This window comes from Solea solea, chromosome 1 (genome assembly GCF_958295425.1).
Source record: "Solea solea chromosome 1, fSolSol10.1, whole genome shotgun sequence".
Lineage (NCBI taxonomy): Eukaryota > Metazoa > Chordata > Actinopteri > Pleuronectiformes > Soleidae > Solea > Solea solea.
The window spans coordinates 12,871,848-12,893,159 of record NC_081134.1 but is presented as its reverse complement, the minus strand read 5'-3'; the positions used below and the strand labels follow the sequence as shown (position 1 = coordinate 12,893,159).

Here is a 21,312-nt window from a genome sequence, read left to right as displayed (position 1 = left end):
CTCCGAGGAAGGAGGCGGTGCTTCAAGTTTACTGTATATGTTTTGTTTTGTCTGCCACCCGAAAGCAGCCAACAATCCCCCCCCGTGCGACGTATTTCCAGAAAAGCAGTTTGTGCTCCACAGGAGAGTGCAGCAGACTTGATGTTGGGATAATCACTGAACAATGTTGCACAAGCCAGAAGATGAAGTCTTGTCAGATTGTTTTTGAAGCCGTCTCTGTCGGTGAGAGCAGACTGGTTCTTTCGCTGCCCTCAGGGTGCAGAGGAGCAGCACAGCTTTGGCATTTCACACTCACTCAACAGTCAAGGCCTGTGACCATCCGCAGACTTTACTGCCAACTGCTTCCTCACACCCTCACCCCTGTTGTTTGCCCAATTATAAATATTCAGTTGTTTTGAAAGTAATTCTGCCCGACATGCAACTGTCCGACCAGATAATGTCAGTGGCGGTGTTTGCCGTGTTTGCGGGAAGAAGCTCCCAACACATGGCCTTCTTCTCGTCCATCTTTTATTAGATTTTGATATTTACCCCCCCCCAAAAAAAAGAAAAATCGTGAAAATGACCCCAATAAGCGGAGGATTCCTTCCCTTATTTGTCTTTCTGCACTATAGACATCCACTATTAATCAAAAAGCGATTCAAAATCTACCATGTGTTTCTGTTTTTATCCACAAAAGAAATCCAACTTTATGTTCATTATTTAAAAAAAAGAAAAGATTTATATTTTATTTAGAACAGACTTGTGTCATAAGTGTTGCAGACTTTTACTGTTTTGTTTGTGTTTTTTATGGGATTTGTTCCCGCCATCATTGTCCTTTGTAAGATGAGGGAGTTAACTGTGGGTTTTTACACAGTTATGAAAGTTGCCATGATAGCTCTATGCTTCTGTGGCTTTCTTTCTTTCTTGCTTGGATTTAACAGAGTGTCCTTGTGTGTGTGTGTGTGTGTGTGTGTGTCTTTCTGAGTGCATATACACAAACTTGCTGGACAGCAGCCACTATGGAAGAGAGGAGCATGCACAGCTGTAAGAGGGGAAGTCTGCTGGCCGTCACTAACCTTGGTTGACTTTTACTTATCACTTAAGTGACTGTGATTACCGTCACACCACTGATGCATTTGTGTAATGGCCGAGTCTTTGCTCTCTCGTAAACTCCGTAATAAAAACCCCCACTGATGTACGGTCTCGCTGTATGACATATCGTTTTTAATGTGTTGAAAACCCTTTCCAACAAAGCAAGTCAAGCACAATGGTGCACATAAACACATGTTGAAAGTTCATGAGCTAATTCACGAGAGTAGGAAAGCAAAACATAATAGCCAACATTTAGCATAACAATAAAAAAAAAAAAACGACAAAAAAACAAATAGGCCACACAACATAAAAGGTGTCTATAAACAATGTTAGACTGCTCAGAAAACACATTATTTGACATAATGACTTGTCTCCTCTTTAGTGCTTAATGGTTAACATTTACAATCTTCATAAATGTTTCATACTGGAAAAAAGAAAAGAAAAAAAAAAGAATCAGGTTGATAGTAGTGACAAGCATTAATTGAAAAGTCTACATTTGTTTGGTGTCAGTTCTCGGGTTACTAAAGCAGTACCAGCGGAGTAATATATTGATTTATGTATAAATGGACACCCAGGATAGGACTCAGTTCAACAGAATGTGAAACATAACATTATCTTTACATCAAAGTGTCCACAGCTGAGCAGCAGTTTGGGTGTATCCAGATGCTTCTTCTGCAGCGGTGATCAGTGGCTCCAAGCTACAAGCATCTCTGGACTTTCAGGAGCAAGGAATCCACCGTGTAAGCACGCAAAACTCCGAAAACCATAACGACTCCCCGGGGTTGAAGTGGACTGCGGTTCATGGTACTGAAAACAAACTCAGTTACAGGTGTCCTTGACAAACTTTGCTTTCAGTAGAAAGTGACTTATTTTGTCGTATTTCTCTTCGTGGGACATTACTGTTGTTGTTGTTCGCTTGACGGTAGCACCAAAGGTGAGTGACAGAAGATGGTGATTTTAAATGAGCAGGAAAAAAGAAAGAAGGCTGTGGGTATAAGATGGAATAATGTATTGGGACTGGCTTCATGCTGACACACTTTCTTGACAGTTTTGTTTTGGTTACATCAGCAGTTTGGCATCGTTAACAACTCTTCCACTGCAGTGGCGATGGCGCAAATCGACGATTTTCCTCGCCACACCAATTTGATGCGCGACCAAAACGAACAGGGCGTCAACCGATTTGATTTTACATCTTAATGAATGATGTCAAGCTTGTCCGATTTTATTGACACGTATTTATTCATTGTTTTACAGATAGCATACTTCACAGGGTTACCTTAGAGGTAAAATCTCCTGACAGAACTCTTGTTTCGACTCGTCAGAGACAGAGGGGAAGATGGACATACTTTTATCAAGCACACATTGTAAACAACTGAGCAATATTTAAGTCTAAATGGCGTACCATAGAGTAGGGGAGAGACAACAAAATGTAAGTAAGAAGATGTGCCCCTTGCTTGCAAAGACAAAAGTTTCATTTTTACAAAACAAATAATGGTCACTGACATTTTTTTCTACTTTTTTTTAGTGGCTGAGAGGTAGAATGAAGTATTTTCAGATAAAATCAACGATTTGATTTTTCATTAATTGACCGTGTCGTTTTCACCATAACGAGTGAAAACATTACGAGTGAATGCGGAACCCCAGCCCTCCGAATATAATGTGAAATCTGTACAAAGGTCTCCAATATTTACGGCATTGTTTTTGTTTTTTTCTTGTCAAACTTTTTATTTGTATCCCAAATGTCCAACGTTATAACCAGAGGAAATTATATTTATTTTCTTTCTGTTAAGATTTCACAGTAACTCTCCAAACTGTGAAACGGTGAATTCCTTTGTTTAATACTGTGAATAGCAAGGTCAGTCTATGTTTTTCTTTACTTTTCCGTGGATGAGGTGTAGAGATGGATGTATTCAGTTGGAAGTATCCGAATGAACACTCCCGGGTCCTTCTGTGGGCGATGTCACTGACGAAGGAGTCGGAGCGTCTTGCCAGCCCCCATTTGTCTGTCAAAATAAGACAGAAAATAATTAGCTTAATGGTCACACCGTGTACAGTCAGACACTCATTTCTAATAAAATTATCTTCCATTATTATCCCTATTTAGTTCTTTTTAGGAATCATTCTATTAAAAAGCTTGCAATTAACATGTTCAGCCAGAACCTCTCTCCTCTCTAATAACATCACTGTGAAAAAACAAAATAAATACAAAAATGTAAAACCAGATTGAAATACAACTAAGCAAGCTAACCAGGCTCCTTCACCCACAAAATGTCCATGGACTCTCCCAACAGTCAACACCGAAAATCTGACAAAACTCTTTTCTATGGACTGTTCATTAAATAAATGTGCTTGCGCTACATCCTTCATTTCTTCCCCCAAACAATAGGAGTAATGTCAAAAGAAGATGAGATGAAAAGAAGCGACGAGACGAGACGAGACGAGACGCGGGATACGTCAGAATATACCCCTGAGATGGTTGATAAAAGAATACATTATCACAATAAAAACTAGCTCTTTAAAATGGAAGCTTTCTCAAATCATGATAAAAGCTCAACTAAAGACCTATTAAAAACATTAATTGCAATTTCCACGCTATTAGTGTGTGTGTGCGAGAGAGAGGGAGAGGGAGAGAGGGGAGAGGGAGAGAGAGAGGGAATGTTCTTTGGCAGCCCCTTATTTCCAAACCCTGTTATTTACTGTCTGTCTGTCATCTTATTCAACATTTCCAGTCTCTGAGAGAGGCAACACCCACTAGCAATTTAAGGGGTGTAATTGCTGTTCGGTGATAAAAAGCGAGAGGTGAACCATCATAGCTCAGTCAGTAGATCTCAGAAATAAATAAATAATAATAAAAAAAAAAACATCATCTGTGCTCAATGAATACAAGCATCAACACTTAATTCACAACTCCATGCAATTCCTGTTTAAAGTACGCTATTATTATAAAAGCACCACAACAGCCTCGTATAATCAACAATAATACTCTCTGCCGTTGTTTTTATTGCTCCTTTTATTGTTTATATTAAAAGTGAGTCTTCATGACTAAGTGTTCCTACTAGGGCGAGATGATATGGCCTAAAATCTATTTCCGAATAAACTGTCACACGCTGTTGTAAAACAGCAAGTGTGAGGCCAAGTATTTTTAGAACACACGTCTGTGTATTAGGGAAGACAAAGGCTGATGTTTCAGTTTTTCACGGTGGCTTAAATCTGATATTTTTACCGAAAGTGCTTACACTAGACGGGCAGTGTGGAGTGTACAGTATGTGCACTTCATACCACTGGCTGTTGTTGCTATTTTTGGTTTCATTACATAAGTTCTGATGATTTATTAGGGGGAAATTACACATTAATGGAAACAGATTGGTAGGAAATGTATTAGCCTCATTACCATTACATCTTCTATGTCTTCTAACCAGGAGAATTATACATATATATCTATTGTTTGTAGGAACAGAACAGCATTTACATTCAGATGTTAGAAGAGTTCTTTGCTTCTTTTTTTTTTTTACAGGGTGTATTGTATTAAAATCAAATGCTTAATTCTGTTTGTAATGGACTAATAGTAATTCCATACATTAGGTTTACTAATAAGATCAAATTCCCTCTCACCCCTTATTTGGAGTTTAGTCTCGTTTTTGTTTTTTTTACTACTTTCATTATATTTCCACTCTAAAACACTGGGACAATGCATCAAACCCTTATTTCCTGTTGAGCCTGTTGCATGCTGTAACTGGCTTCATACATCCGTTCTTATTTTAGCACTGGGGGTGTTGCAGGCTTGGCTGTCAGTGCTGCTGTTCCTGTGGATGAATGATCTGACCAATGTGCTTGGACTGTTAGCCCAAAGCTCCGCTCTTTCTGTCCCTGTGACTGTCGTATTGATTCTGTTAAACCTGGCACAGCCTGTCGCCGTGGATCTACATGCTAACATGCCGCCTCCAGTGTGGCCTGTCCCACCACGCCCTGCCCGACAGAGACTTAGAAACCCGGACCCAGCCGCTGACAGGCTAGAGATATACAGTAATACGTAGCATCGAAATCCATAGAAGTCCAGGGAACAGAGCTTTTGATTTCGTTTGCTTTTAATGACGTCATCCAAGTAAACGTCTCTGCTATATCTTTAGGGGGGGAGGAAATGTCCGGTAATCCCAGTGTGTTGTTCTTTGTCGTTCTCAGTGACTCATTGCCATTTGCCTCACTCTTTGTCACCAAAGCTCTCCCTGTAAATTGCAACCGCACAGAGGAACCAAACGAAACAAGAGGACGATAATTCTTATTCTATTCGATCAAACTCCAGTTTTGGAGGAGGGGGAAAGAGGTATAACTTGTCCTATGGTGCCAACACGAGAGCAGCACCGGGAGAGACGATGACACCTGTGCCCTTGCTTCTGTCGACTGCAGGTGCCATGCTAACACTAATGTCCTCTGACAGACTCGGAGCATGTCCAGCTACTCAGCCTGGTAGCTGCCTCATTGCTTGCCACCTAGGGCAATGCAGGAGCAGGGGGCACAACTGGCTGGACAAGAGCCCAGCCCCAGAAAACTCTGCTAAGTGGCATCCCAGCGTGCAGACATACACGGTGACACAATATCGCACACGTCCTGTGACTAGAGATCACGGCAAAGTAAGACAGTGCACACAATGTGGAGAAGGACAGAAAGGGACTGTTTACAGGTCTTACGTTGATGCCCTGTGGACTGTACATCTGGCTGGCTGCGAGGCTGTCACTGTATCCTCCGGTCTGGCTGATAACATGGCGAAGGGTATCCACCTGGAACAGTGGGGATACACAGACAAAAGGCCCGGTCAGACAAAAGCTCGGGATAACAAAGACAGCCATGCAACAAAGGAAAGGTCAGTCTGATAGTAAAAGGGTACCGTAAACAAGAAAAGGTTACAAACAGTGAATCAGAAGGATTTGGCTGCTACCACGAGTCTGATAACAGACACCACAAAGGGACACAAATACAAGAAAACGCGACAAGGACCAATTACGGAAACATTTGTAATTGTAGCGAAAGAACACGTGAAAATTAGACATTCAGCATAATGTGTCTGCACACTACTCATAATGTGACACTAGATTCAAGCACCTGACATGGCTACAAATGAATATATGGTGTAACTGATGTAATTGGCAACACTTTGCTCCTTGAACAATGACAATACAACTCTACTACTACTACTACACTTTACATTACAATAAGGCAATCATAATAAACGGTAAGGTCAAACCATCTTACTTCCATAGCAATCACCAATTCATAGCTTTGTAATAATGGAAAATATGTGTGGGGCATTAGGTGAAGGGTGTATTGCAACTTAATAATACTGAAATTATTCATTTTGATTCAAAAAACACAAATGCCAAGCTATTACCTGGATATTACTTTGGAAATAACATCGCATTACTGTGATTTTGGATGGATTGTTGTTGTCTTATGACCCCAGAATGAGCCTTTGGTATTAATATTAGGAGTCATGTTTTTAAAATGGCTCAGAATTCATATTAACTGAAAGTTACTTGGGTTGTCAAACACACTCGAGTTGAGGGATATTCAGCTACAACATGCAACTTCCACCCTTTAAGTGGAAACTGCTGAACTGCCACACAGCCATGTTGGTGTTCTTCACAGACTCAGTGGGAACCGTTAAGATTTTAAATTAGACTTCTCCAATCAGGAGGCCAATTTATTCAAAGTTGAACTTTCTGCTTCATTTTTTTTTCTTTTTCTTTTTTCTTTTGCATTTTTTTGATCGTTCACCCTTGAGAAGCCATTCTGACATGATTGGAAAAATAATCCCTTTAAAGCAACATGAGTTTCAATAATTTAAGCCAACCCAGAAGACCACTTCGCCCCCTGTTGTGGTCATCTCTTTTGCATATTCATAAACCACCTAAAGCATTTTAGAGAGCTGATTTGAATAGAAAAGTGGGATGGAAGGAGAAGGAAATGATGCTGAAAGCACAAAACAGTAAACGAAAACATAACTTCGGGTGCTGATTCCTTAATCTACGGATGGCGTTCTTCGCGCTGGTCACTGTTGGTCACTGCTGTCCACTGGGGCAAGGTCAGGGAGCGACAGTGCACCAGTGGCTATGCGAAATCCTGTCAGGAGCACTGACAAGTGTTGCACCGTTTCCAAAACTGTCTGCAGTCATTTCTGGGTTGACAATAGCTTCTACATTGATGTCAGGCTTCAGGCTAAGTATAACCTCTGTTTCAATGTGTAGGGCAAGTTGCTCTGCAGACTGGTCAGTGGTTGAACATCATCACAAGTGATCTCAAGGGTGTGTGAGCTTTTAGTCTCGTCTTGTCTGACACTAAACTTACAAAGGCGCCTACCTGGGATTGAATGTTGGCCCCAACCTGCCCCCCTTGGTATGAGTCCCCATTGAGGGACTGCACACTCATGAACAAGTCTCCGGAGTTTGACATGTTAAAAGAGCCAGCAGAACCTGAGAATACAGAAGAGAAGAGGAGAGGAGGAGAGGAGGAGAGAAGAGGATAGGAGAGAAGAGAAGAGAAGAGAAGAGAAGGAGAGAAGAGAAGGAAAGAAGAGAAGAGAAGAGAAGGAGAGAAGAAAACAGAGATAGAAAAGGAGTTAAAATGATCATGCATCAGCAAAAGTGTATTAGGTGGGTTAGTTTGGGAGTGTCGCAGGCATCATGAAAAACGGCTCTTTCTACAAACGTACAAAGGCAGTGCACACTGACATATCACCGAACCATCATTTTAAAAGGAAAAAAAAACAAGCAACAAGAACAATAAGACAGAAAATCATCATAAAACTGTTTAGGTCCAGTTAAAGCTAGTCTTATTGATTATATGGTTGTTAAATGTCCATGCTGCTAGTGTTTCATTAAGGAAGTAATAATTGATCTGCAGGAAGGCTCAAAGAATAGTCGTCGTCCTTTAATGGACCCCAGCTCCCCAGATGTAAAGAGACCATCTCGTAACTTGATTTCAACACCCGGTCCTAATCCAATACAGTAGCGAAGTCTCTATATGACAAAAGACTGCGCTTGCCCTTTGAGCAGCTTAATGGCATGCACGAGGTCAACCGGACAAGAGGCAGGAAAAAATTAACGTCCACAAGACCGAGAGGTCAATAAGAGAGAGGGGGGGGGAGGAAAGAATGAGAGAAAGAACATGAGTGAGAGAAACAGACAACAAAAGCCAGAGAAGAAAGAGAAGAAATGTAAGAAGCAAGGGTGAGGGTGAGTTAAGCAGAGGAAGGGCCGTTGCTGTTAGTCGGAATGAAACAGCGCCAGAGACTGAATTCTTGAGTTGCGGTGATTTTATTTTGCTCGCTATGTATATAGTATATATATAAAAAAAAACACATCACCACTGATTCCTCCATCTTGAGTAGATCTGCCCACATGTTTCATTACGCAGGGTTTAAAGCTCACCTGCTGAATTGGGAGTCGATGGGGAGTTTGCCTGGCTGCCGTGGGCAGACACACTGGTGGCGTTGACCGCGGTCCGAGCTGCATACATGTTGGCCTCTTCTTGGAATTTGCCAATGTTTTTCTTGTATCGGATTCTCTTGTTCCCAAACCAGTTTGATACCTGTCGAGTTAGCGGGGACAGACAATTTGCGATTGAATTCATTTGTATGAAAAGCGCCAGTGCATGTCATACACATCACATCGACATATATCATATCATCGCCACCCAACACATGGCGCACAAAATGCCATCTGCAGTGTTTTCCAGTATTCAGATTGCGTCACCTATTAAATAAATTCAATCAGAGATTAAATACTATCTAAAAATAGGTAACTACGTAAGGATGTATATTAATGCGCCTGATAGATGTTGACATGGTTCTTTCAGTCCTAAAGTAATAATCAAAACAAATGAATCTGCACAAAACAAACAAACAAACCTCGTGCACATGAATAATTATTATTAGTTTTTTTGCTAAGGCACATTCTAAAAATGCAATACTGCAACGGTTTTATTATGTTCCTGATAATGTACAGATTTACATGCTCCGTGTCTTGGAATTATCATTCATTTCTGTGGAGACAATAAAAACGCCACATACTGTATAGAACGTGGATAATATGTGTGATACAATCTATAATAAATGGAAAGAGCAAGGATTTAAAGTGATCAGCCTGTGTTAACTAAATGAGACAAAAATACACTAACAAAGTTCAAGTGGATCAAGTGAATGTAAGAGCCACAGTGATGTTATGAACTTGATCATTGTTAATACTGGGTATCAGCTGACTCTCACAGGATAGTGCAGAGAGTACGCTGGTCAGATGTGCAAACTGTGCTCTATTTGTTCTCCTAAGTCAAATATATAACACTGTAACAACTACTACTACTGTTCATAATAATAATAATAATAATAATAATAATAATAATACATTTGGTGTTTATTTATTTATTTATGCAAACATTTCACAGCCAAGTGTTTAGACATTGTCAGCAAAACCTTCAGATAAAATCAAATATAAAATCCTACTGGGCCTCAGGCCAGAGACTTATCTATTTATTTTTAGTTTTTGACCTTTGAGCTGTGTTTATTCTGGTTACCTGTGACACTGTGATGGCACATTTCTTGGCCAGTTCTTCTTTGGCCTCCTCGCTGGGATAGGGGTTACTGAGATGGGAATAGAAATACTCATTCAGGATCTCCGTCGCCTGTTTGTTGAAGTTCCTCCTCTTTCGTCTGGATCGGAGGAAAAAAAAAAAAAAAAAAGCAGCAAAGGGAAAGAAAAGAACGGAAAATTGTTAAAACATACGTAGTAATCCATTTACAAGACAGAGGGTATTCACACTGTGGACACACACACACACACACACCTGGCATCGAGGAAGCGTGAGCGCAGGATCATGACAGCCTCGCAGGTGCTCTGCTTCAGCTGCATCTGGATGGAGCTGAACTTGCGGTGAATGATGCTGACCATGCGCTCGATCTCTTTGGGCGAGATGGGTCGTGTTCGAGACTGCTCCCTCAGCAGGTTCATCACATGGGTGGTGAACTCATTGCACGCCTGGATGCACAGACAGACAGGATTCATAAAAAGAAGAACCATCACAGAGCGATCAACAGCTTCAGACAGAACGAAAAGGATGAAATTGGATTCTCGGGGAGGGCTGCAACTCCGCGCGTGGACCTTTACCTTGTAGAAGCAGCGCTGACAGTGTAACAGCATCAGTGTTGAATGCAGTAAGAACAGTCTGAATTAAAAGAGCAGATGCGTCGCGGTGTCGCGGTGTCAAACAAATGTGGCAGTGTCGTCGTACAGTGGGAGGCAGCCAGACTGTACGCCACTGTGAATATTAAAAAGACCCTCTCTTCAATGGGAGAGAAAATGTGACAAGTGAAGAGAAATTTAAAATGACAGCAGGCTTTCAGTCCCTTTCACATTGAAGAGGTTTAAACCGTCTCCCTCTCTGTTCACTCCATCGTTCAGTCTACCTCATTCTCTCTCTGTCTGAATCAGTCACTGGATATGACTGCATTCAGAGTCAAGGTGTCTGTTGCTTGTCAACACCAGGGTTACGTCAGTCAAAGTGATGCACTGAGCCGCCGCGCCGGTTGCACACATGTGCCAGACACCGCTCACTGTTATGTGCGTGCAGGAGTGCGTGGCACGGTGACACCGAAATGCTCAGGTGTATATTGACTGTGACAGTTAGCGATGACTCGCCTTCCTCGGAGAAGATGACAAATCCAGAATGCTTTGACTTCCAAGGGAATGACAAGAAGTTACAGTCTTTGGAAAAGAGCTGGCGTGTGACTGATATAATGGCTGCTTGCCTGCTGGAGATAACATCTCTCAAAGCTCGGCTTGTCACGAGTTGGCCCGTTAAAGCTGATTAGACTCGGGTTAAAAATATCTCATTCATCGTTTATACCTGTTTATTCCTGTGTAAGGTTCACAAGTGGAGGTTACCTCCACATGAAAGGTGGAACATTCACAGAATATTCAATATTTATTTCACCTTTCATTCTCATAAGGCTAAATCCAGCACATTTGTATAATGTATGTTATAAAGGTCCAGTGTGTAAAACTTTCATTTGGCAGAAATTGAACGTAAAATAATAGCAGTTCATTCTTCATTAGTGTACAATCACCTGATAGTAGTAATTATTGTTTTTTCATTACGCCAGAATCAGCCTTTTATATTTATATCAGGAGCTGCGTCAGCTCTACAAAGACCAAAATGCTCTTACATGAGCCCACAATGGACAAACAAAACATCCTTTGAGTTTTGATGCTGACGCTGCAACATTTGCAACATGCAATAAATTTCAACACACTGTACATACCTATTGCACACACTTTTAAGAAACCATTTAACTACTGCACATGTAAAACAGCAGGATTATGATTGACGTTTTTGAGTTAACACGGATCAAGTTCAACGATGCAGAGAAAGAAAGTCTTTGTTTGCACATCTATACCTTGTCTTTCTCTACCATGGATTTCTGTCATTTCTTTTCTGTGTCTTTTTTTAATAAAGGCATAAAAATGCCCTACACTTGTTTAATGGAGTACATTATTGCCATAAAGGGGGAGAACTTGACAAAAACCCAAGGCTGTTTTTATCACTTTGAAAAAACCTGATTTATCTCCTCGCTGGACAAAATGTTCAGTGGGCTGAATGCATTTTAATTTTCACTTATGAAATGGAATATTTTTTCAAATAGGGTCAGATAATAAGGTAACACAGTAACAATGTGGCATTACTAATATGTGTAATATCGTGGTAATACCTTTCACAATGACCAATTAACAGCTTGGTAAAACCAATTAAAATAGGGTGTGGGACTTACGGGAGGATAGATTTCAATTATACAATGCTAATTACCAATTCTGATGCTGAGATATTTTAATGTGAAGGTATTACACTGATGTGAGCCTGCAGTCATTCTCATTATCAAGCTATTGCCTGGGTATTACTATGGAAATGACATGGTATTACTGGAATACTATCTTCACATTATACCATTGTTATCGCCCAGGTGGAAGTTGCAGTATCTCTATATTACACCTTATTACTGTGCTATTACTACACTGTAATGTAAAGTAATGTGTTTCCAAAAATAAACTCTGTGTGTTCAAGTTTAGTGTAGCTTTAAAAAGTGCTACAATATTCATCATCCCACCTGTTCATACTTCTCCAGCTCCGTGTGGTAAATTTGTCGGATCTGGGACAGCTTGGCCCGGTAGTCTGAGTGTTCTGCTGAGTTGTCAGCACCGATGGCGCCCGTGGCCGCCGCCGCAGCTGCTGCAGCCGCTGAGCCGCCGCCTTTCTCTGGCCCAGCCACACCCTCCGCCAGCAGCATGTTGTCCAGTCGCATCAGCTGTGGATCCGGAGGCTCCTCCTCCTGGGCGCCTCGGATACTGAGCACTGTGGAAGGAACGGGAAGGTGATGACATCAACATAAGTGTCTGCACCGTGCGCTTTGTGATTAACTTTTAAGGTGAAACGAGGAACTAAATAATAACGAGGCAGAGGAATTTTACAGTGACTAAAATGCAGTAGTGTTTTTTTTTTCTTTAAAGCTCCAGGCTACCAAAGTGAACTCACTGAAATATGGCCATCGTTTTAATAGTTCAAGTCTGTGCCATAAAAACCTGCAGACTCACAGAGGCTGGCAGCTCAGGAAGGCCATAAAACTATCATTTCATTGATTCTGACTATCATTTCATGAGGAAAAAATTAACACAGCCTTCCACCACAGTTCATCTTTCATTGCTCTCCTTATGCTCAGACAAAGTTTAGTTCCTGGCTTTATTTTATGTTTATCTGATGGCTTTATTATCTCGTCAGATGTTGCCTACAAAGCAAAACAAACTAATGACACAAGTGTGACACTGTACATTAATGCGAGGATACATGTCTCAAATAAATCAGACGAGGAGATTGGAGCGTTTCGGCTAAACCCAAAGACACTACGCGAAGATGCATTTTAAATATAAAAGCTTTTTGTTAAAAACTAGGAAATAATAGGAAACATTTGAAGGCTAAACATTCACTTTCATTGGATTTCATCATTTCTTATTAGGCCTGTCACTACATCAGATTTTCACGACATAATGTTACGACGAAAATAATTCATTTTAGTGATGTAATAAAAAAAAGCTATCAGTCAAAGTCATCACGATTGGTTTATTGCCATTTTTTTTTTTCCTTTTGGTCTCTTTTTGGGAAAATGAATTAAACTCAAAAAACTACACAACACCCACTGACGCCAATAAATCACGTCCACGAGGTACACGACTATTGACACGACACTGTGTTTTACTGACATTGCATTAACGTGCATACTTTTTTAATACAAGAGTTATCATCAACACTGGTGGATAAATAGAGACACCTCCAAACTCACGTCTCAAAAATAAACAAACTACTGCATCAGCTTCTTTTGGCTGCACGTTTAGTCCCAGTGAAATATAAGTACTGTTTAATTAAACAGGACTAAAGAGTCTTTTTACCTTTGTGTGTTTGTTATGGGTTTTAAACTAAAGTGTGCAGCATATTCTATATGTATATATATAAATATATATATTCTATATATTCTTCAACTGGGAAAACACAAAGTCCACACACTGTTCTGATTCCTGAACACAGGATCAACTAACTCCAAACTTAGCACTACTGACCATTTCCATTTCCATTTCATTATTTCAGCTAAAACAGGCAAGGTTACACCATCTGCTGTCCTGCCTCTTTCTGCCACCAGAAGGCTCCCTCTGTAAAGCAGCTGAGTGTCCTGCTTTTCTCCCTAGGTGCTGAAAACAGCCGACCAGGTGCAGCCCTCCATTCCATCCACTGTCTTCAAGGACAAAGAAGAAGCTGGCGCCACATTTTCCAGACACACTTCAATCCGTGCATCGAACGAAATATTTCTGGAAACAACCACCATACACTATGTGGTATGTTTTGTGATTATTGTAGACAGTGAAGGTAAATGACAGGTAGCGTGACAGTCAGAGCAGTGAGGCCATATTGCAGCCCAACAGACTCCGGTCACAGCGACGGCTCCTTTGTAATGAGGATGTAGGGTTGAGTCGCCCTGTGACCTTTCTAGCGAGCAGGGGGTCCAGATGGATTCCCGGGGCAGCTTGGGGAGCTTGTCTACCGTCGTCCTCCTCTTTTCAAACCACCCACTCTCCCCAGCCGCCCCACTCCCCCCCCCCCCCCCCCCCGCTTTTCTGTCCCTTTCTTTTTCTCCTCCAGCAATAACATCATCCATTCCCATCAGCTCCAACACGTGAGCAAGCTCAGCTCAAGAGGCAAATGTCAATGGCCATCAGACGGCTGGAAAAGGTCAGGAGTTCAGATGGGGAGCAGATGCATATGAGTGTGTGTCTGTGTGCGTCCGCGCACATGTGCAGGTAGTGGATATGTGGATATTTTTCATGTGAATCACACCAGCGGGAAATTATAGCACTCACCAATTTGATTCTGACAAAATAGTGGCACATCCCAACCGGAGGGGGAATCTAATGAGCCTAAGAGTGATTTATTCATTCCCTGCAAGTCCCCGAGTACACAACTAAAAGCATGAAATGGATTAAATAAATACAATTAATAAGGAAAATCAAACAATTCACTGTGCTGTGGCATAATTACCCTAACCACGGCCATCAGCTTAATTTATTTCAGTTCAGTAATAGCAATGAAATCGATTAGACCTCAATGCCAGTCAGGCTGCTAGTTGTGAACTCTACAACCGTGGCCTATACATTAACATAATCACCTGACAGAGGGAATTGCCCTCTATTACAATACATCACGTACTCCCAACACTTTAACAGCAAAAAAAAAAAAATGTATGCACTCTTTCAAATCTATTGTAGCAACAAAGGCATGGAGTCCATACTGCGCTGGGATTTTCTTATTTCTGTGGACAGTCACAGATTAGTATCTACAAAAGGAAGATGGCCATCATCTCATCTTGATCATTACCGACAGACTTAATTGAACAATGAGGGGACACAATTCCCCTCTCTGATGCTTCCTCCCTCCCTCCCTCCCCTCCTCTCCTCTCCTCTCCTCTCCTCCTTTGCCTTTGTGCACTCTCTTGTATAATTCCTTCGCTGAGATGTGGGGCACTAAACCCAAAAAGGCAAGGCATAAAAAATGAATACGTATCATAAACAATTCTCCCGCCGTTTCCTGAATAATAAATGGGTCTCCAAGAATAAGCCTTTGTTTTGGTTATTGACAAAATTAATTTCTGCTGCTTTACTTCCTTAAGAGCTGGCTCATGCCCATCGCCAAACTGCCTGCTGTTTGCAGACAACTGCAGTGTAAATAAACATGACGATTAAGCCACCCACTCATACAGGGAGAATAAAGGTGCACACAAACACAAACACAAACATGCCGCACAAACTCACACATAGGCGCGCACACACACACACACACACACAAGCACGCAAAGGGGAAAATACACAGCTATGCATATTGGCAGATACCCTGAGCGCCCAGCCTGGCGCCCTGTGAGTGCTTTTAAATGAAAACATGTTTAATTAATGATGTTGAAGTATTCTGTCACAATTAGGAAGATTTACGGTCAAACAAGGCAGCAGTGATGTCCCTGACAGCCATGATGAAAGTTTACCCTGCCTGCCTCTGACTGGCAGCTATAGCAGCCAACAATGGACTGGATCCATTTCCCATCAATACAGTAATGCAATACACTCCGCAGCAGCAACAGCAGCAGCAGCAGCAGCAGCAGCAGCAGCAGCAACAACAGCAGCAGCAGCATCACTGTGCTGTATATATATATATATATATATATATATATATATGTGTGTGTGTGTGTGTGTGTGTCTCCTCCACATCACATGACCCCAGAGAGAGCCAGGCAGTGGCTGTTCTGTCTATCGATTGTGTGGGCACACGTCATCTAAGGTTTCAGCAGTTAATAAATCAGGCCTGCTCCTGACACAACCATGGATACGTGTATGTGTGTGTGTCTGTGTATGCGCGTGCGCACGTGTGTGTGTGTGTGTGTGTGGGCCTGTCACAGACCAGTCAGCAGGAGTGAAAGCGACAGCCACATGATAATGTAACATCACCACCATTCATCCCTGCCACACAGCATTCTGAGACAAAACAACAACAACCAGGAAACCGGAGAAAAAAAAAAAAAGAGAAAGCGGCGTGATTTACAGCAGACATGACAAGTATCACTAATACAAATCCTCCCCTCCCTGCTCCTCCCTGCACGGAGTTCAGCATCCTGCTCTCATCTGCATCTGATGCGAAACCCAATAAAGCAGATTTCATAAGAGCCGGCACTGCTCCATATTTCACACTGACCCACACTGTGGTGTTACATTACTACAGTGCTAAGCAGCAACGCTATTATCATTATACTGGGAACATGAACACAAGGTTTGCATTATTTCACATTTACTGATAATCTAGTTATTTCTGCTGAACTGAATCTGGGCTTCAATAAAGGACGCGCAATCACTGTGAAATGACAATAAAGTCTGTGCCATGAAAGCGACTGCATACGTCTAAATATTGCCTTAATCAAAACTGCCCTAAACGGCGTTTACTGTATTTATATTTAACTGTAGCTGAAAGCTAAATATGTGGTCTACACATGGACTTGTGGAGTGCTAACAAAATAACCAGAAGCTGTTAGAGGAGAAGTCAAAACATGACTTCTTGACCGCCATAGTTCAGTCAGAGGTTTGGGTTTATTATGCTTTTAGCAGCTTAAGTAGGAATATGGAGGGAGCTACAGATGTCTGGTATGAGCTCGCTTCTTTCTGACTGTGCGTGAGCACACATATACATATATACATATATATATATGTATATATATATATATATATATATATATATATATTTGTCAGACTTTTTCTTCAACCAAATCGACAATTAATCAATGCAAAAGTTGATCAACGGACAACAGTTCAAACAAAAATCAGTCTGTTGTGTGTTGTTGAAACAATAACAATACATTTTGGTGGCTGATCATCTTTTGATTGTATTGACAACCAGGTAAATGAGTGGTCTTAATGGATTATTGCTATGCATCAGCTCGTTGCCTTTTTCTTTTATTATAATTATCATATTGCTCAACTGTTAGTAAAATAATATGCATTTGAAGAGTCATTTCCACTTCAAACATGAGCATGAATGTGTACATTTTTCCGTAGGTTCAAAATCCAACTTTATATACACCAATGAAGGATTTATCATAACGCAGGCATATTTAATGCTGCCCACAGAGTATATAGTATAATATAGTAAAATACAGTGCAGAACAACACTATTATCATTACGGGGAACACCAAATGATTATTGTGTTTCATTAAATTCAGTTTACTGTGTACGGCATAGGATAATTTCTACTGAGTTAAATCCGGGGTTTAATAGAGAAAGCACAATAATTATACAAAAAAATGTGCAAATCAGAGCTCACGACGGAGCCGGCGCCGCGTTATATTTTCACCGCCGCGTTGTTAAAACTGTCTTAAAATGCTCTGCGCGCTAAGACGAAAGCTAGATTTGTGGTCTATCGATGAACTCATGGGAAACTTTTCTCGGGCCCAAAATGCTCCCTCCATCACCAGATAATGGGAAGCTGTACAGCCTCAGTACACAAGGGCATAGTCATAAAGTACCTCTAAAACAGCTTTATGTTTTATCAGCCATCTTAAGTATCATGTGCAGAAAGGGGGCAGAGCTTGGAGTGTTGTATCTGACACTAGGCGGCGGGGGTGTGTGTGTGTGTGTGTGTGTGTGTGGGGTGGGGTGGGGGGGTGCCAAGGACAAGGAAACACACTAGAGAAACACTGGAGGGACAGGCAGAGACAAGGAGATGTGGATCATACAGGAAAGGAGGGAAGAGAGTGATGGAGGGAGAATGAAAGGCGAAAAATAGAAATGGAATAGGAAAGCGAGGTGTCAATTAAAAAAATGAACCCCAGTGCATTTGGGAGGTGACAGCTGGTGGGAGACGAGCTGACAGGCGTCACATTAGGCGGATTTGGTGGCCGCTCCCCTCATCCCCTCCTTTTTTTCCCCTCTCCCTCCTCTCCCTGTCTTTCACCCTCTCTGGCTTCCTCCACTGGCGATCGCTAGTTTCTTCTGCAGCAGCAGCAGCAGCAGCAGTGGCAGTGGCAAGCGAGGCAAAAACTCAGCTTGGTGTTTTTCAGAACAAGTTCCCCCTGCAGCTACTCCTAATAACGGTAATTATCGTCATCATCTGAGGCTTAAGCAGGCCAGTTTGAGGCCTGAGGGCTTGGCCTGATAATGAGGCAGCCAGCGCCAGAGGAGAAGACCATTGCCAGCACCGCCCTGCCACCAATGCAGTGCAGCGCGCTCCCATTTAAAGGGTGTTCATTAAAATAATTCATTATTCAAAATAGACAATGCATTACCCCCTGGCTGTCAATCTTTCTTAAGGTGTCTTAAAATATATATCTTCTTGACTGAATCAAACTCATGCTCAGTCCATGCTCTTCTGACGGCTCCAGGCTGCGCGGACTATAAGGAGCCGAGCAGAAGAAGAAGATGAAGTCACAAGCTTGTGGAGCAGCGAGCTGCACAGTCAGCCTGCGAGCAGCGAGACAAAGACATCACTGTGGGGAGAGGACCATGCACTGGAAAACACAGAGTAAACAAATGACCGATCACAGCAAACACCAATTTCTGGATAGCGTTCCGGCAGGGCTTTGTGTCTAAACATGAAACGAGGAATCTCCGTCTGTTGAGTTTCAACTTTTGCATTACTTAAAACGACATACAACGATAATAATTATATAAAAAAAGAAACAGAACACGTAAAGGCCATAAAAAAACTATGTCATATAAACTGTACTTTGAGCCCACTATCTGCACACACATTTTGATCAGGGACTGCGTTAATATTCACAAGTCTACCTTTGATTTGACCTTTATTTGAGAGTGGACTGGACACACAACAGGTCATTTGAACCCGAGACAACCGTTACATTTACATGGGGTCAGAATCCCAATCCTGAAGAAAAGTTCAGAGAACACACCCAGCAATTTCTGTTCATTTATATAATTAACAAGTCTGACAATTACACCGACTTGATACATCATTTATAAAAATATAGTTTGATGGTACAATACATCATAGGAACCAGAAGCATAACCATTCATTTTGCTCAAGAGGTCAGAGCATTTCAAACATTTCTTAAATAAAAGATTTAAGTTGAGAATTCAATTTGCAGTCCAAAAATTCACAAGATAGGCTGGGGAAAAAAATATTCTCTCAATAAAAAGGCCTCAAATGAGTTGACATAGATCATTTTCAGGACACAAATGTCCTAAGGGTAAAATTTGAAGTTAATTGTGGTTTAAAACTTCTTCATTGGAAAGACACAGCACAGAGACCCAGAGTGTCTTTGCACATTATATTGATATTTATTAAATCTTTGTTATATTGACATTGAGGAAAATTATATTGTGATATATAAGTGTACATATATATATATATACTGTATATTATATTACTGCTCAGCCCCATCACAAAATGATTAATATTAAATGCAGAAATAATTGCTTCCCTACTGTATCAAAATTAATTTTCTACTTTCCCCACAACCAAATATCAGCCGCTCGTCAAATAACAGCGAGTGTAGCGATGCCGTCCCAGGCAACAGTTGCTGAGGTGACGATGTGTTAAGCCTTCAGAGCCACAAGGAGACGGTGCGTGACAGTTAACATCCTGCCCTAACTGTTAACCTACAAGCCCTCCCCACGCACCAGGACAAGAAATGAAACAAGAGGTCCAGTAACACAATCCTCCTTAAGTCCCCACGGTGTGTATTCCTGTGCATGGCACATTTCATAAGGCTCCGCTCTTTGACTGGTGATGAGTTTATGCGAAGGTAATTAACAGTAATTAATCCTTAATTACAGCAATTAGCAGAGTCGCAGTAAATTAAGCCACATCTGGAGGCACAGAGCAGGGCTCGACAAGTAGGGGTGGGGTATTTTGTGAAGATGGGAGATGCAGGGACCGTGTGACCATAATTGTTTAGGTCTATCTGTTATGGCCAGGTTCCTTTTGGGACCCGTGATACAATCTCAGAGGCGGTTGATAGGGCAGGGCCCTGATGAACGCAGACTTCAGAGAGCGAGGGGACATTCATTTTGAAACCACAATTGTTTCATCTCAGGGAGAAAGAGTCCCTTAAGCCGCCATGCAAGGACATATCTACCATATGGCCACTATAAGACAATAGTGGTTGTGGTTCCGCTTCGCTGTGCTCAGCTTTACTTGACAACATCTGAACATGCATTTTACACACTGCGACTGCGGGGTGAAGCTGGCTCGTAGTTTGCATCTCTGCAGGAGTAAATATACACGCACTATTTAAAACTGAGAGAACAGAAACACACCGTGCTCGTACATGGTGATTATCCTGCACACCAGTCATTCCCAACCCGCAGTCTGGGTTGGGACACAGAGATAGATCATTTTTTCTGGGTCGCCAAAGACATTTTCTTTTGCCAGCCATTTGGCGAATTTGCATGTTGCAGCTGAAAATCCACTTAACACTTCCCCCACAAGTGAGCTGGAGAAACGAGGGATCCTTCAGTTTGCAGCAACACTCAGATGATGTTTAGCTTGTCCTCTTGTTGTTAAAGAGCTGGCCCGACTCCTGACTTTTGTATTAAAGGTCCATTCTGGGGTTAATGAAAAACAACAATTAACCCATCATTCTATTTTCAATGTGTGCTAAATGTTACACATTGAACCTTTAAGAATTGTGTATAAACAGGATGTTTTTCAAACATATATACCTTAGACATTGCTAAGTTCACCTGACCAACATAATTATTAGCTTCCACAGAAATGACAAATTTGCTCTTGTTAGTAATTTACAATATAAAAAGGGGTTAAAACACTGCTGCACACTGTCACACGGATCAGTCAGCACTGTCCTCGCTGTATATAGATTATCCCATGATGCCTTTCATCTCCACTGGGACCAATATCTTCCATGATGACAATGCGTCTCTTCATAAAGCACAAGTGGTCCCTTTGAACAGCCTGTCAGTAATGTTAGTAATGTGCCAGTGCCTGTTTAAACACGCTATCATCCTATTGTCTTTTCTCTATATTTAGATAAAATGCAAAAACTGAGCATCTACGCTTCCGCGGCATCTGTGAAGCGCGACGCCGCGAAAGTAACGCGTGGATCGAATTCATGTGTGAAAACGTACGCTGTGATAAATGCTGATCCT

At 41.5% G+C, this 21,312-nt stretch overlaps 1 protein-coding gene across 2 annotated transcripts in view; it reads right to left on the bottom strand.

Annotated features, from left to right (window-relative positions):
* Nucleotides 1-1,182: 1,182 nt before the first annotated feature.
* pbx1a (pre-B-cell leukemia homeobox 1a) overlaps nt 1,183-21,312 on the bottom strand; it is a 50,046-nt gene continuing 29,916 nt past the window's right edge. The window contains exons 3-9 of one of the 2 annotated variants that reach the window (XM_058638900.1): nt 12,218-12,462; nt 9,904-10,094; nt 9,634-9,769; nt 8,493-8,652; nt 7,423-7,535; nt 5,757-5,846; nt 1,183-3,074 (exon numbers count right to left, since the gene is read on the bottom strand). In XM_058638900.1, the coding sequence (XP_058494883.1) occupies nt 2,982-3,074; nt 5,757-5,846; nt 7,423-7,535; nt 8,493-8,652; nt 9,634-9,769; nt 9,904-10,094; nt 12,218-12,462 (1,028 nt within the window). In that variant the 3' untranslated portion in view covers nt 1,183-2,981. The remainder of the gene's footprint in view (nt 3,075-5,756; nt 5,847-7,422; nt 7,536-8,492; nt 8,653-9,633; nt 9,770-9,903; nt 10,095-12,217; nt 12,463-21,312) is intronic. The other variant, XM_058638911.1, reaches the window with a different exon arrangement.